This window comes from Gymnodraco acuticeps, unplaced genomic scaffold (assembly GCF_902827175.1).
Source record: "Gymnodraco acuticeps unplaced genomic scaffold, fGymAcu1.1, whole genome shotgun sequence".
NCBI classification, from domain to species: Eukaryota; Metazoa; Chordata; class Actinopteri; order Perciformes; family Bathydraconidae; genus Gymnodraco; species Gymnodraco acuticeps.
This window is the reverse complement of record NW_022989969.1, coordinates 10,841-29,095: the sequence shown is the minus strand read 5'-3', so window position 1 is coordinate 29,095 and position 18,255 is coordinate 10,841. Positions and strand designations below refer to the sequence as shown.

The 18,255-nt window shown below is 33.7% G+C and overlaps 1 protein-coding gene across 2 annotated transcripts; it reads right to left on the bottom strand.

Moving 5' to 3' along the window:
- Positions 1-1,436: 1,436 nt before the first annotated feature.
- On the bottom strand, positions 1,437-18,255 carry gng10 (guanine nucleotide binding protein (G protein), gamma 10). 2 transcript variants are annotated; one of them, XM_034210778.1, is made up of 3 exons: positions 18,081-18,255; positions 2,220-2,355; positions 1,437-1,538 (listed from the first exon to the last, which is right to left on the bottom strand). In XM_034210778.1, the coding sequence occupies exons 1-2, from the start codon at positions 18,159-18,161 to the stop codon at positions 2,230-2,232; spliced, it is 207 nt and encodes a 68-aa protein (XP_034066669.1). In that variant the 5' UTR covers positions 18,162-18,255; the 3' UTR covers positions 1,437-1,538; positions 2,220-2,229. The 2 variants fall into 2 exon arrangements, with proteins under 2 accessions (XP_034066669.1, XP_034066668.1); XM_034210777.1 differs by lacking the exon at positions 18,081-18,255 and adding an exon at positions 3,460-3,975.

Here is an 18,255-nt window from a genome sequence, read left to right as displayed (position 1 = left end):
GTGTGTGTGTGTGTGTGTGTGTGTGTGTGTGTGTGTGTGTGTGTGTGGGTGTGTGTGTGTGTGTGTGTGTGTGTGTGTGTGTGTGTGTGTGTGTGTGTGTGTGTGTGTGTGTGTGTGTGTGTGTGTGTGTGTGTGTGTGTGGTGTGTGTGTGTGTGTGGTGTGTGTTTCTGGCTGTCTCGCAGACGGCCACTGGGCTCACAGGGAGGGGGGGCAGGAGCTCCAACAAGCCGTTTAGGACAGAGAGTGAATACACAGACTATACAGAGAAGCTGTGAGAAACCAATGTGAGTTTGGAACATTGAACAGTATACATTTATTCTAGTAGACCTCAACAATGGAACTATGATCAGTAGAAATGGCCGTGACATGGGGCCTTTAATACACTTAAATAGACCCTAAAGCACGCTGCATGATATCCCCATAGTCTGGTGATTCATGTTTTATTTCTGACATCTAACATCGCCTTTAGCTCTTCATTAAAGTCTAAAATCTATAAAAGCTGGGAGGCACTGTCACGATCTGTCTGTGTTCCTTATTTTTGAAAGGTTCGCCCCCTGCTGTCGCTTCCTGTCTCTGTATTTCCCTCCTGATTGTGTTCAGCTAGTAATTAGTCTTGCTACGTTCCGCTTGTTGTCAGATCCTTGATGTTGAATGTTTGTCGGTGAGGGAGAAAGAGTTTTGTTTTGCCGGACAATAAAGCATTTTTCTGCAAAGTAACCTTGGGTCCTGAGACTGAGCAGAAAGTCTGTGCAGTTTTGAACAGGAAGATCCTCGTTTCCTCTCTCCTAATTTAGACTGAGCGTCAGGAAGCTCCGAGGTTCCTCGGCGTGATTTGTTCCGCCCTTTAAAACACACAGATAATCCTTGTTGTTGACTCTACTCTTCAGCAGCATTACAATGCATTAGCACTCACACTGGAATAATTGCACTTAATGTCAGTTGATTTGGATGAAAGCATCAGCTGAATGAAGTGTAATGTAATCAAAAACAATGACATGTAAATATATATATTTAAGTCCTTAATAAACTTTATTTTTTTATTTGATATTTTACTTTGTTTTTCAGTATGACATATATTTGTAAATATTAAATATATATGTTTAAATATAGTTGAGCACTTGAAACTTCCTAAAATAAACTAAAAGTGTTTTATAATTTTTACATTATTATTATTATTCATTAATTATTAATGTATATTAATACTTATTATTATTGATGATGTATTATTTAGTATTTATCATTCATTATTATTAATTATGTATTATCATAATTTATCATCTATTATTTATTAATGTATTATTAATACTTATTATTATCATAATTTATCATGTATTATTATTATTATTTGTATTTTATTAATTAATATTATTGCGGAAAACTATTATTATTTTACAATATGATTTTGAATGAAGAAAAGCAAACATGAAAAACAGTAATGAAATAAAACAAGACATTTATTTGAACAATTAATAGTTTTTCTTCATAAATGTAACAAACAAAACAAAAGTATCCTCTTCTGCAAGTTCCTCGTCCTCCCCTGCAAAAAAGAAAGACCATTATTTTTATTCCTCATTTTAAATTCTGCTTTATAAATAATATGCATTACCTAAAATTAAAGCATTATGTTGTGAAAATCCTGAGTGTCCTCTTCCAACATGAGAGTACATGATAACAAAGGTATCCCAACTGTAGCTGTGAACATGACAGGATGTTTGAGGCAGATGATAGCTATGTGATTAACATGATGATTCAGCCTCTATGGAGAGAGACATCAAGCATGCTCATTTCTGACGTGGAGCTAATCTGAAGTAAACATTGAATACTGCTTTCTATTCCTCCATCTTGTGACTGTGTAACTCCCTCTCTTGATATCAGCATGTGAAGGACACTGTTTGAGATTTCGAGTAAAGTCAGAATTTTGCGATTTTGAGAAAAACGACAGAATTTTGCGATTTTGAGAAAAAAGTCATAATTGTGAGAGAATGTCATAATTTGGAGGAAAAAGTTAAAAAATAAATTTCATAGAAGAACCGGTATTCCTCCATCTTGTGACTGTGTAACTCCCTCTCTTGGATATCAGCATGTGAAGGACACTGCTCAGGAACTACTTGATGCTCTGTATGTGATGACTACTTCCATTCTGGAGAGGATCACAGATACATGGATCCTGAGATTGAAGATCAAGCCGGTGATATTTCTCTAACTCATTATAACTCACTGAGTTGTCTTCACACCACGGCGCAGGATCGAGGCTCTCTGAAGGGGTTGCTCCCCGTGGGGACCCCGACCAGAAGCGCGTCTTTAGATGCGTTCTGCAGACAAAACTGTTGCAGCTCCGCAGCCGCCTGCGACACCTACACAAATACACAACAAATACACAACAAGTACTTTTAAATTCTGATATCCAGAGGTGGGAAGTAGTGGAGTACAAATACTTACTGAACTTAAGTACATTGTTCTGGTATCAGTACTTTACTCCACTACTTATTTTTCTGATGACTTTGTACTTCTCACATGTTGAACTCAAATACCTGTACTTTCTACTTCTTACATGTTGAACACAAATACCTGTACTTTCTACTTCTCACATGTTGAACACAAATACCTGTACTTTCTACTTCTTACATGTTGAACACAAATACCTGTACTTTCTACTTCTCACATGTTGAACTCAAATACCTGTACTTTCTACTTCTTACATGTTGAACCCAAATACCTGTACTTTCTACTTCTTACATGTTGAACACAAATACCTGTACTTTCTACTTCTTACATGTTGAACACAAATACCTGTACTTTCTACTACTTACATGTTGAACACAAATACCTGTACTTTCTACTTCTCACATGTTGAACTCAAATACCTGTACTTTCTACTACTTACATGTTGAACACAAATACCTGTACTTTCTACTTCTTACATGTTGAACACCAATACATGTACTTTCTACTTCTCACATGTTGAACTCAAATACCTGTACTTTCTACTTCTTACATGTTGAACCCAAATACCTGTACTTTCTACTTCTCACATGTTGAACACAAATACCTGTACTTTCTACTTCTTACATGTTGAACTCAAATACCTGTACTTTCTACTTCTTACATGTTGAACTCAAATACCTGTACTTTCTACTTCTTACATGTTGAACACAAATACCTGTACTTTCTACTTCTCACATGTTGAACCCAAATACCTGTACTTTCTACTTCTCACATGTTGAACACAAATACCTGTACTTTCTACTTCTTACATGTTGAACTCAAATACCTGTACTTTCTACTTCTTACATGTTGAACACAAATACCTGTACTTTCTACTTCTTACATTCTGGTAATTTAGTGAAAGAAGTACTTGAGTAAAAGTACTCAGATCTACAGTTGCAAGGAAAAGTATGTGAACCCTTTGCATTCTCCACACATAGCGTTGTGTGTTCCTTCCTTCCAAACAACTCAACTTTGGTTTCATCTGTCCACAGAACATCCAGGTGCTCTTTTGCAAACTTCAAACGTGCAGCAATGTTGTTTCTGGACAGCAGTGGCTTCCTCCGTGGTGTCCTCCGTGGTGTCCTCCCATGAACTCCATTCTTGTTCAGTGTTTTACGTATCGTAGATTCGTCAACAGAGATGTTAGCATGTGCCAGAGATGTCTTTAAGTCTCGAGCTGACACTCTAGGATTCTTCTTCACCTCATTGAGCATCCTGCGCTGTGCTCTTGCAGTCATCTTCACAGGACGGCCACTCCTAGGGAGAGTAGCAACAGTGCTGAACTTTCTCCATTTATAGACAATCTGTCTCACCGTGGACTGATGGACATCAAGGCTTTCAGAGATACTTTTGTAACCCTTTCCAGCTTTATGCAAGTCAACAATTCTTAATCGTAGGTCTTCTGAGAGCTCTTTAGTGCGAGGCATGTTCACATCTGGCAATGCTTCGAATAGCACATTCTTCTTCTTCTTTCGTGTTTATTGGCGGTTGGCAAACCAACCTGTAGGTGCATTACCGCCACCAACTGGACTGGAGTGTGGACAAGAGACTATGCAGAAAACAAGAACCAAAACTCTAGATTATTTTAAATGTATCAATTTCTCTTAGAAACGTAATGATCTCACAATATATATTGCCTGATGTTTTCCCTAACAGCCCTGATAGCGACAAGTCATGGCATTTTGCTTTCTTCAGTGTCTGGAAAATCACATTTCTCTGAGTACTATATTTCCTGCAAAGCAGTAAAGCATGCTCAACAGTTTCTGGCTGGCTGCAGTGTATACACTTTCCGGTTGGATGCTTTCCTATTATACTTAAAGTATGATTGAGACCTGTATTATACTTAATGTATGATTGAGACCTGTATTATACTTAAAGTATGATTGAGACCTGTATTATACTTAAAGTATGATTGAGACCTGTATTATACTTAATGTATGATTGAGACCTGTATTATACTTAATGTATGATTGAGACCTGTATTATACTTAAAGTATGATTGAGACCTGTATTATACTTAAAGTATGATTGAGACCTGTATTATACTTAATGTATGATTGAGACCTGTATTATACTTAATGTATGATTGAGACCTGTATTATACTTAAAGTATGATTGAGACCTGTATTATACTTAATGTATGATTGAGACCTGTATTATACTTAAAGTATGATTGAGACCTGTATTATACTTAATGTATGATTGAGACCTGTATTATACTTAATGTATGATTGAGACCTGTATTATACTTAATGTATGATTGAGACCTGTATTATACGTAATGTATGATTGAGACCTGTATTATACTTAATGTATGATTGAGACCTGTATTAGACTTAATGTATGATTGAGACCTGTATTATACTTAAAGTATGATTGAGACCTGTATTATACTTAAAGTATGATTGAGACCTGTATTATACTTAATGTATGATTGAGACCTGTATTAGACTTAAAGTATGATTGAGACCTGTATTATACTTAAAGTATGATTGAGACCTGTATTATACTTAATGTATGATTGAGACCTGTATTATACTTAATGTATGATTGAGACCTGTATTATACTTAATGTATGATTGAGACCTGTATTATACGTAATGTATGATTGAGACCTGTATTATACTTAATGTATGATTGAGACCTGTATTATACTTAAAGTATGATTGAGACCTGTATTATACTTAAAGTATGATTGAGACCTGTATTATACTTAAGTATGATTGAGACCTGTATTATACTTAATGTATGATTGAGACCTGTATTATACGTAATGTATGATTGAGACCTGTATTATACTTAATGTATGATTGAGACCTGTATTAGACTTAATGTATGATTGAGACCTGTATTATACTTAAAGTATGATTGAGACCTGTATTATACTTAAAGTATGATTGAGACCTGTATTATACTTAATGTATGATTGAGACCTGTATTATACTTAAAGTATGATTGAGAGCTGTATTATACTTAATGTATGATTGAGACCTGTATTATACTTAAAGTATGATTGAGACCTGTATTATACTTAATGTATGATTGAGACATGTATTATACTTAAAGTATGATTGAGACCTGTATTATACTTAATGTATGATTGAGACCTGTATTATACTTAAAGTATGATTGAGACCTGTATTATACTTAAAGTATGATTGAGACCTGTATTATACTTAAAGTATGATTGAGACCTGTATTATACTTAATGTATGATTGAGACCTGTATTATACTTAATGTATGATTGAGACCTGTATTATACTTAAAGTATGATTGAGACCTGTATTATACTTAATGTATGATTGAGACCTGTATTATACTTAATGTATGATTGAGACCTGTATTATACTTAATGTATGATTGAGACCTGTATTATACTTAAGTATGATTGAGACCTGTATTATACTTAAAGTATGATTGAGACCTGTATTATACTTAAAGTATGATTGAGACCTGTATTATACTTAATGTATGATTGAGACCTGTATTAGACTTAATGTATGATTGAGACCTGTATTATACTTAATGTATGATTGAGACCTGTATTATACTTAAAGTATGATTGAGACCTGTATTATACTTAAAGTATGATTGAGACCTGTATTATACTTAAAGTATGATTGAGACCTGTATTATACTTAAAGTATGATTGAGACCTGTATTATACTTAATGTATGATTGAGACCTGTATTATACTTAAAGTATGATTGAGACCTGTATTATACTTAATGTATGATTGAGACCTGTATTATACTTAATGTATGATTGAGACCTGTATTATACTTAAAGTATGATTGAGACCTGTATTATACTTAAGTATGATTGAGACCTGTATTATACTTAAAGTATGATTGAGACCTGTATTATACTTAATGTATGATTGAGACCTGTATTATACTTAAAGTATGATTGAGACGTGTATTATACTTAAGTATGATTGAGACCTGTATTATACTTAAAGTATGATTGAGACCTGTATTATACTTAAGTATGATTGAGACCTGTATTATACTTAATGTATGATTGAGACCTGTATTAGACTTAATGTATGATTGAGACCTGTATTATACTTAAAGTATGATTGAGACCCGTATTATACTTAAAGTATGATTGAGACCTGTATTATACTTAAAGTATGATTGAGACCTGTATTATACTTAAAGTATGATTGAGACCTGTATTATACTTAATGTATGATTGAGACCTGTATTATACTTAAAGTATGATTGAGACGTGTATTATACTTAAGTATGATTGAGACCTGTATTATACTTAATGTATGATTGAGACCTGTATTATACTTAATGTATGATTGAGACCTGTATTATACTTAAAGTATGATTGAGACCTGTATTATACTTAAAGTATGATTGAGACCTGTATTATACTTAAGTATGATTGAGACCTGTATTATACTTAAAGTATGATTGAGACCTGTATTAGACTTAATGTATGATTGAGACCTGTATTATACTTAAAGTATGATTGAGACCTGTATTATACTTAAAGTATGATTGAGACCTGTATTATACTTAATTTATGATTGAGACCTGTATTATACTTAATGTATGATTGAGACCTGTATTATACTTAAAGTATGATTGAGACCTGTATTAGACTTAAAGTATGATTGAGACCTGTATTATACTTAATGTATGATTGAGACCTGTATTATACTTAATGTATGATTGAGACCTGTATTATACTTAATGTATGATTGAGACCTGTATTATAGTTAAAGTATGATTGAGACCTGTATTATACTTAATGTATGATTGAGACCTGTATTAGACTTAAAGTATGATTGAGACCTGTATTATACTTAAAGTATGATTGAGACCTGTATTATACTTAAGTATGATTGAGACCTGTATTATACTTAAAGTATGATTGAGACCTGTATTATACTTAATGTATGATTGAGACCTGTATTATACTTAAAGTATGATTGAGACGTGTATTATACTTAAGTATGATTGAGACCTGTATTATACTTAATGTATGATTGAGACCTGTATTATACTTAAAGTATGATTGAGACCTGTATTATACTTAAGTATGATTGAGACCTGTATTATACTTAATGTATGATTGAGACCTGTATTATACTTAATGTATGATTGAGACCTGTATTAGACTTAAAGTATGATTGAGACCTGTATTATACTTAATGTATGATTGAGACCTGAATTATACTTAATGTATGATTGAGACCTGTATTATACTTAATGTATGATTGAGACCTGAATTATACTTAAAGTATGATTGAGACCTGTATTATACTTAAAGTATGATTGAGACCTGTATTATACTTAATGTATGATTGAGACCTGTATTATACTTAAAGTATGATTGAGACCTGCATTATAATTAAAGTATGATTGAGACCTGTATTAGACTTAATGTATGATTGAGACCTGTATTATACTTAATGTATGATTGAGACCTGTATTAGACTTAATGTATGATTGAGACCTGTATTATACTTAAAGTATGATTGAGACCTGTATTATACTTAAAGTATGATTGAGACCTGTATTATACTTAAAGTATGATTGAGACCTGTATTATACTTAATGTATGATTGAGACCTGTATTATACTTAAAGTATGATTGAGACCTGTATTATACTTAATGTATGATTGAGACCTGTATTATACTTAATGTATGATTGAGACCTGTATTATACTTAAAGTATGATTGAGACCTGTATTATACTTAAGTATGATTGAGACCTGTATTAGACTTAATGTATGATTGAGACCTGTATTATACTTAATGTATGATTGAGACCTGTATTAGACTTAATGTATGATTGAGACCTGTATTATACTTAAAGTATGATTGAGACCTGTATTATACTTAAAGTATGATTGAGACCTGTATTATACTTAAAGTATGATTGAGACCTGTATTATACTTAATGTATGATTGAGACCTGTATTATACTTAAAGTATGATTGAGACCTGTATTAGACTTAATGTATGATTGAGACCTGTATTATACTTAAATGTATGATTGAGACCTGTATTATACTTAAAGTATGATTGAGACCTGTATTATACTTAAAGTATGATTGAGACCTGTATTATACTTAATGTATGATTGAGACCTGTATTATACTTAAAGTATGATTGAGACCTGTATTATACTTAATGTATGATGAGACCTGTATTATACTTAAAGTATGATTGAGACCTGTATTATACTTAATGTATGATTGAGACCTGTATTATACTTAAGTATGATTGAGACCTGTATTATACTTAAAGTATGATTGAGACCTGTATTATACTTAAAGTATGATTGAGACCTGTATTATACTTAAAGTATGATTGAGACCTGTATTATACTTAAGTATGATTGAGACCTGTATTATACTTAAAGTATGATTGAGACCTGTATTATACTTAAAGTATGATTGAGACCTGTATTATACTTAAGTATGATTGAGACCTGTATTATACTTAATGTATGATTGAGACCTGTATTATACTTAAAGTATGATTGAGACCTGTATTATACTTAAGTATGATTGAGACCTGTATTATACTTAAAGTATGATTGAGACCCTGTATTATACTTAATGTATGATTGAGACCTGTATTATACTTAAAGTATGATTGAGACCTGTATTATTACCTGTATTATACTAAAGTATGATTGAGACCTGTATTATACTTAATGTATGATTGAGACCTGTATTATACTAATGTATGATTGAGACCTGTATTATACTTAATGTATGATTGAGACCTGTATTATACTTAATGTATGATTGAGACCTGTATTATACTTAATGTATGATTGAGACCTGTATTATACTTAAAGTATGATTGAGACCTGTATTATACTTAATGTATGATTGAGAACTGTATTATACTAATGTATGATTGAGACCTGTATTATACTTAAGTATGATTGAGACCTGTATTATACTTAATGTATGATTGAGACCTGTATTATACTTAAATGTATGATTGAGACCTGTATTATACTTAAAGTATGATTGAGACCTGTATTATACTTAAAGTATGATTGAGACCTGTATTATACTTAAAGTATGATTGAGACCTGTATTATACTTAAGTATGATTGAGACCTGTATTATACTTAAAGTATGATTGAGACCTGTATTATACTTAAAGTATGATTGAGACCTGTATTATACTTAAGTATGATTGAGACCTGTATTATACTTAAAGTATGATTGAGACCTGTATTATACTTAAAGTATGATTGAGACCTGTATTATACTTAAGTATGATTGAGACCTGTATTATACTTAAAGTATGATTGAGACCTGTATTATACTTAATGTATGATTGAGACCTGTATTAGACTTAAAGTATGATTGAGACCTGTATTATACTTAAGTATGATTGAGACCTGTATTATACTTAAAGTATGATTGAGACCTGTATTATACTTAATGTATGATTGAGACCTGTATTATACTTAAGTATGATTGAGACCTGTATTATACTTAAGTATGATTGAGACCTGTATTATACTTAATGTATGATTGAGACCTGTATTATACTTAAAGTATGATTGAGACCTGTATTATACTTAAAGTATGATTGAGACCTGTATTATACTTAAGTATGATTGAGACCTGTATTATACTTAAGTATGATTGAGACCTGTATTATACTTAAGTATGATTGAGACCTGTATTATACTTAAAGTATGATTGAGACCTGTATTATACTTAAAGTATGATTGAGACCTGTATTATACTTAAGTATGATTGAGACCTGTATTATACTTAAGTATGATTGAGACCTGTATTATACTTAAGTATGATTGAGACCTGTATTATACTTAATGTATGATTGAGACCTGTATTATACTTAAAGTATGATTGAGACCTGTATTATACTTAAGTATGATTGAGACCTGTATTATACTTAATGTATGATTGAGACCTGTATTATACTTAATGTATGATTGAGACCTGTATTATACTTAAAGTATGATTGAGACCTGTATTATACTTAAGTATGATTGAGACCTGTATTATACTTAAAGTATGATTGAGACCTGTATTATACTTAATGTATGATTGAGACCTGTATTATACTTAAAGTATGATTGAGACCTGTATTATACTTAAAGTATGATTGAGACCTGTATTATACTTAAGTATGATTGATTGAGACCTGTATTATACTTAAAGTATGATTGAGACCTGTATTATACTTAATGTATGATTGAGACCTGTATTATACTTAAAGTATGATTGAGACCTGTATTATACTTAATGTATGATTGAGACCTCTATTATACTTAATGTATGATTGATACCTGTATTATACTTAAAGTATGATTGAGACCTGTATTATACTTAAAGTATGATTGAGACCTGTATTATACTTAAAGTATGATTGAGACCTGTATTATACTTAAAGTATGATTGAGACCTGTATTATACTTAAAGTATGATTGAGACCTGTAATATACTTAAAGTATGATTGAGACCTCTATTATACTTAAGTATGATTGAGACCTGTATTATACTTAAAGTATGATTGAGACCTGTGTTATACTTAAGTATGATTGAGACCTGTATTATACTTAAAGTATGATTGAGACCTGTATTATACTTAAGTATGATTGAGACCTGTATTATACTTAAAGTATGATTGAGACCTGTATTATACTTAATGTATGATTGAGACCTGTATTATACTTAATGTATGATTGAGACCTGTATTATACTTAAAGTATGATTGAGACCTGTATTATACTTAAGTATGATTGAGACCTGTATTACTTAAGTATGATTGAGACCTGTATTATACTTAATGTATGATTGAGACCTGTATTATACTTAATGTATGATTGAGACCTGTATTATACTTAAAGTATGATTGAGACCTGTATTAGACTTAAAGTATGATTGAGACCTGTATTAGACTTAAAGTATGATTGAGACCTGTATTATACTTAAAGTATGATTGAGACCTGTATTATACTTAAAGTATGATTGAGACCTGTATTATACTTAAAGTATGATTGAGACCTGTATTATACTTAAAGTATGATTGAGACCTGTATTATACTTAAAGTATGATTGAGACCTGTATTATACTTAAAGTATGATTGAGACCTGTATTATACTTAAGTATGATTGAGACCTGTATTATACTTAATGTATGATTGAGACCTGTATTATCTTAAAGTATGATTGAGACCTGTATTATACTTAATGTATGATTGAGACCTGTATTATACTTAAAGTATGATTGAGACCTGTATTATACTTAATGTATGATTGAGACCTGTATTATACTTAAAGTATGATTGAGACCTGTATTATACTTAAAGTATGATTGAGACCTGTATTATATTTAAAGTATGATTGAGACCTGTATTATACTTAATGTATGATTGAGACCTGTATTATACTTAAAGTATGATTGAGACCTGTATTATACTTAAAGTATGATTGAGACCTGTATTATATTTAAAGTATGATTGAGACCTGTATTATACTTAATGTATGATTGAGACCTGTATTATACTTAATGTATGATTGAGACCTGTATTATACTTAAAGTATGATTGAGACCTGTATTATACTTAAGTATGATTGAGACCTGTATTATATTTAAAGTATGATTGAGACCTTGTATTATACTTAATGTATGATTGAGACCTGTATTAACTTATGATTGAGACCTGTATTATACTTAAAGTATGATTGAGACCTGTATTATACTTAAAGTATGATTGAGACCTGTATTATATTTAAAGTATGATTGAGACCTGTATGACCTATTCTCATCAGAGAAATGACATGTTCCTCCCTTCTTTTAAACCCCACCTTCCTTCCATCCCCCACATACTTTGAATGTTATAAAGATGTCTTCCTGTATCACTAAGGTCCCAATGATCTTGCCATGTTGTTTGTGCATATTTCTGAATGAATGTTTGAACCTCCGCTTTGCTGAGTGGAACTTCTATGTCTATGTTCAAACTTCTGAGTGTTTGTTTGGCCAGAATATCCACCTGTTCATTTCCCTCCACACCAACATGAGCAGGAACCCAGATGAAACGAGTTGCTATGCCTTTGATTTGCATTTTATATAAAATTAGAAATATTTCATTCATGATGTCCATTCTAGATGAAGATCTGCCTGATCGTATACTCGATAATGCTGAAAAGCTGTCAGATGCAATTACACTATTAAGTATTTCTTTCTCCTCTATCCATTTCAATGCCAACACCAATGCCAACAACTCTGTGGTGTATACTGACACATGGTCTGTTACCCTTTTCTTTATATGTGTATTACTCACTGGGATATACACTGCTGCCCCTGCACGCCCTGTCTCTGGATCTTTGGAGCCATCTGTAAATATGATTGTTGAGTCTGAGTGATATCTTGCAAAGTAATTCTGGACTATGCGCCATACTGGTAGTTCTTTCTTTTCCTTTAACTCCTCTTGTATATTGAGGTCTGCACTTGGCAATGGGAACAACCAGGGTGGAATGGATGAGATTGGAGCTGTGGGGCAATACTGTATTTGATTCAAACCTATACTTGCTGCTTTAACATCGCCAATCCATCCAACACTTGTTAAATGTGACTCATTGTGCTCCCAGCAGTCTTTCAAAATACTTTTCGCAGGATGACTATCACTGTGCCCCTGAAGGTTTACCCAGAATGCCAACATTAACTTCACTCTTCTTATCCTTAAAGGCATTTCTCCCATTTCCACCTGTATTGCTGATACTGGAGATGTTTTAAAAGCTCCACTACATATCCTCAGGGCCTGAGCTTGGAGGACATCCAGTTTTTTAAGGTTTGATTCTGCTGCTGCCATGAACCCTATACACCCATAATCTAATACAGGTCTCATGAGTGCCTGATATATATTCTGAAGTGATGACCTACTCGCTCCCCACTCCTGTCCCGCCAAACACCGAAGTACATTGTTGACCTTTTTACATTTATTTTAAACTTTTCCTATATGATTGCTCCATGTTAGCTTTCCGTCAAACCAAACACCAAGAAGTCTTATTGTATTAACCTGTTCAAGGGGTTGCTCATACAATTTTAACCATATAGGAGCAATGTTATGCCGTTTTGTAAAACAAATGACCTGCGTCTTACAGTAGCTACTGACAGTTTGAATCCCCATGTATTTGTCCATTTCTCCACTTTAACTATTGCAGCTTGTATTTTCTTTCCAAACATGTGCTACATTGCAGCCTTTTGCCCACAAAGCCCCATCATCTGCATACAAAGATGTTCCCACACTTGGATGAACTTGATTAAAAACGTCATGCATCATTATATTGAACAGCAACGGACTACATATACACTACCTTGCGGAGTACCATTTTCCACAGCATAAACACTTGAATATTCTGCACCTACTCTTACTTGTATTTTCTGTCCAGTAAAAAATTCATAACCCAATTATATGCTTTACCACCAATTCCCAATGATTTGAACTTGATTAGTAGTCCTTCTTCCAGAGCATGTCATAAGCCTTTTCAATATCAAAGAAGACTGCAATCACTACTTCCTTGTTGGTCTGTGATTTCCTGATGTCTGATTCTAAGCACAATATAGAATCCATTGTATTCGACCCCTCTGGAACCCACTTTGATATGGGGACAACAGAGCTTTACTTTCTAAGATATACGTTAACCTTTCTGTAACCATTCTCTCCATGATGAGATGTCAGGCCTGTAGCTAGATGGATCTGAAGGGTCTTTCCCTGGCTTCAGGATGGGCACTATTATCGCTTGTTTCCACTCTGAAGGAAGTGGGCCAGAATCCCACACCCTATTAAACAACCTTAACACAATGACTAGAGAGTTATCTGTCATGCGTTCCAGCATTTTGTAACAAACACCATCTTTCCCAGGAGTGGTTTGGCGAGCACTAATAATTGCTCTTCTCAACTCAAACATACAGGTCCAACTGATCCCCTAACGCTTCTACTCTATCCAATATTCTCGTGTTTTCCATTAGTGTATTATTCCTGCACTGCCTGGCTTCCTCTGTAAGGTTATCTGAACTATGAATGTTCCTAAATGTTTGAGCTAGAAGTTCCGTCTTTCCTACGTTTGTGACAGCCATTTTGTCCCCTCTGCTCAAAACTTGCAACTCATAATTCCTTCGACTTCCTCCATTCTCCTAATCATGCCCCAAATATCTGCAAGCTGTACTTCTCTTCCAATACTATTGCAATATTGCCTCCAAAAAGTGTGTTTTTGCGTTCTTATAGTTCTCCTCACGATAGCCTGGGCCCTTTTATCCTGATTCAAAGCTTCCTGAGAATGGAGTTGTTTGAGTTGCCTGAAAGCTTTATTCCTGTCTTTAATGGATTTACTACATTCACCATTCCACCAGGGTACACTCTTGGTGTGCCTAACTCCTGCACTTTCTGGAATTGTTTCTTTAGCTGAATGAATGATAACCTTAACCAGCTCATCATTGAATTCATTTATATCATCATCATTTTCCTCTTGAAGTGTTTTACATCTATTCGTACTTACAACTTGGAAGGCATCCCAATGAGCCTTTCCCAATTTCCATCTAGGAACTTTCTTTACCTTTTCAAACCTTATGTTGGTCCCAACTTTAGTCATTACCGGATAATGATCGCTGCCCACTGTAGCATGCTTTACCACATTCCATGTACTTATACCTGCTAAAGCACTAGGTACAAATGTCAGATGGAGTACTGTTTCTATATTCTGCAATTATATCGTGTTCCTTCTCCAGTGTTAATGCACACTAGCCCGAGGTCATCTATACATTCCTCAACTTCTGCACCATTTGCATCTGTGCCACTGCTTCCCCATAGCGAGCTATGTGAGTTAAAATCCCCACACCATATTACTTTGTCTTGCAGTGAACCCCCAGCATCCTCTAATATACTTTGATCTAATTTCCCACATTATAATAATTGACTATATCTATAGGTCCTCTATCATTCCATACCCTTATAACTATTGCTTCATGATCTGTACTTACATGCATACCTTTGTAACTTATCCCACTCTGTATGAATGTTGCAACTCCTCCCCCTCTGCCAGAGTCCCTATCTCGTCTAACTGCAGTATATCCCTTCACAATCAAACCCAGTTGTGCTTTCAGCCATGTTTCCTGAATACAAAGAACATTAGGTTTCTCTCCCAGGTTGTCAATATATTTTTTGAACTCTTGTCCATTTGCAATTAAACTTCTAGCATTCCACTGCAGTGCAATCACCACCATCAGGATGATCCAGTCCATGTCTGAGGTTGATGGACGTCATCATTTAGGATATCTTTCACGTGTCCCCAGTGCATCCCTTTCACATCAAGGCACTTTTCAGATGATTTGACAATTATTTTGATTCTTTCATTCCGGCTTGTAGTCTCGCTGAACAGTTGATCATCTCTGCCACAAACAGTACTCTCTTTTACTATCAGAGTGTCCTCCTTCAACTTAACACAGTTGTGGACTTTTCCTGTTTCTTTGCTCTTATTGTTGTTTCCCATTGTAACCTGCGTTCCTCCAGAAACTGTCTTCGCTGCCTCTGCATAGCTAACTCCCTGCATCACCCTGACTCGCTGCACCTCTTCTGCTTTCTTGCTAACCTCACATCCACGGTACGCTGAGCTATGCTCCCCTCCGCAATTGCAACATTTCAGCTTTGCCCCTTCTTCACATCTTCCGTATTCATGATCTCCACCACATCTGCCACACCTTTGTTTTCCCCTGCACACTGCCGCCACATGTCCAACTCTCTGACATTTAAAACATCTTATTGGTGGTAATAGCAAATTCAAAACTGGTGTGTATTTTTTATAGGGCAGCTTTAACCAACACCTCCAATCTGGTCTCATTGATTGGACTCCAGGTTGGCTGACTCCTGACTCCAATTAGCTCTTGAAGAAGTCTTTAGCCTCGGGGTTCACATACTTGTTCCACCCTGCACTGTGAATGTTTACATGGTGTGTTCAATAAAAACATGAACACATATCATTGTTTGTGTGGTATTAGTTTAAGCAGACTGTGTTTGTATATTGTTGTGACTCAGATGAAGATCAGAACACATTTTATGACCAACTTATGCAGAAATCCAGGTCATTCCAAAGGGTTCACTTTTTCTTGCAACTGTACTTAGTAAAAGTAGAAGTACTCAGATCTACTTAGTAAAAGTAGAAGTACTCAGATCTACTTAGTAAAAGTAGAAGTACTCAGATCTACTTAGTAAAAGTAGAAGTACTCAGATCTACTTAGTAAAAGTAGAAGTACTCAGATCTACTTAGTAAAAGTAGAAGTACTCAGGTCTTGTACTTGAGTAAAAGTAGAAGTACTCAGATCTTGTACTTGAGTAAAAGTAGAAGTACTCAGATCTTGTACTTGAGTAAAAGTAGAAGTACTCAGATCTTGTTCTTGAGTAAAAGCAGAAGTACTCAGATCTTGTACTTGAGTAAAAGTAGAAGTACTCAGGTCTTGTACTTGAGTAAAAGTAGAAGTACTCAGGTCTTGTACTTGAGTAAAAGTAGAAGTACACAGATCTTGTACTTGAGTAAAAGTAGAAGTACTCAGGTCTTGTACTTGAGTAAAAGTAGAAGTACTCAGGTCTTGTACTTGAGTAAAAGTAGAAGTATTCAGATCTTGTACTTGAGTAAAAGTAGAAGTACTCAGATCTTGGACTTGAGTAAAAGTAGAAGTATTCAGATCTTGTACTTGAGTAAAAGTAGAAGTACTCAGATCTTGGACTTGAGTAAAAGTAGAAGTACTCAGATCTTGTACTTGAGTAAAAGTAGAAGTACCAGAGTGTAGAAATACTCTGTTACAGTAAAAGTCCTGCATTCAAAATGTTACTCAAGTAAAAGTAGAAAAGTATTCTCATCAAAATATAGTGAAAGTAGCGACAGTGAAAGTAGTCATTGAGCAGATTGGTCCATTTCAGAATAATATATATGATATGTTTTGATTATAATTAATAATGCGTTAAAATGTTATCAAGTACTTTTGAAACCTGATATCTTATGAAACAAGAAGTTCCATCGAATCCATCGACACCAAGTCTGAATCACTTGTTGGGAACTTCCAATAAAGAAAGTCCGAAGTATAAAAAACAAGAAATAAAAAATGCCCTTAACTATTAAAAAAGTTTCAATTTAATTGTCTGTAATTGGTTCGGCTGTGCTTGTAATATCGGGTGGTTTAATAAATATATAAGAAGTGTCATATTTTATAAGCAATTTGGATGTTTTCTATGCAATAAATGTCTTAAGCTAAAAGCACAAGACATTTTTACCAAAAAAAACCAATTAATTTCCGGACAAAACGACAGATTACTAAGAATTATTTAGTGCAAAAAACACATTTGACACTTGTTGTATTAGGTAAATGTATTTTTAAATGATTAACTGATAAATAATATGTCACAGAATGGATCTAATGTGTGGAGAAATAGGGCTACAACATGCTGTATGAATAAGAAGATAAGAAAATGGGAAAAAGATCAATATAGTGTATAAAATAAAAGTGTTGAGTCGATACAGTGTGCATTACTTAAAGTTAAGAAAACTCAAAGTAAACTCTTTTCTCCGTCTTTACCTTGATTCTCTCCACGCTCGCCTCCAGCTTCAGTTGCTCTACGAGGCGTCTCATGTTGGAAACATTGGAATTCGAGGTCATGTTGCTGGAGATGTTTTAGGGCAGAGTGAGAGAGTTGTTCTTTGTAAAAAATGAAAGAAAAGGAAAGTACGTCCCGTTCAGTCTTTCGACACCG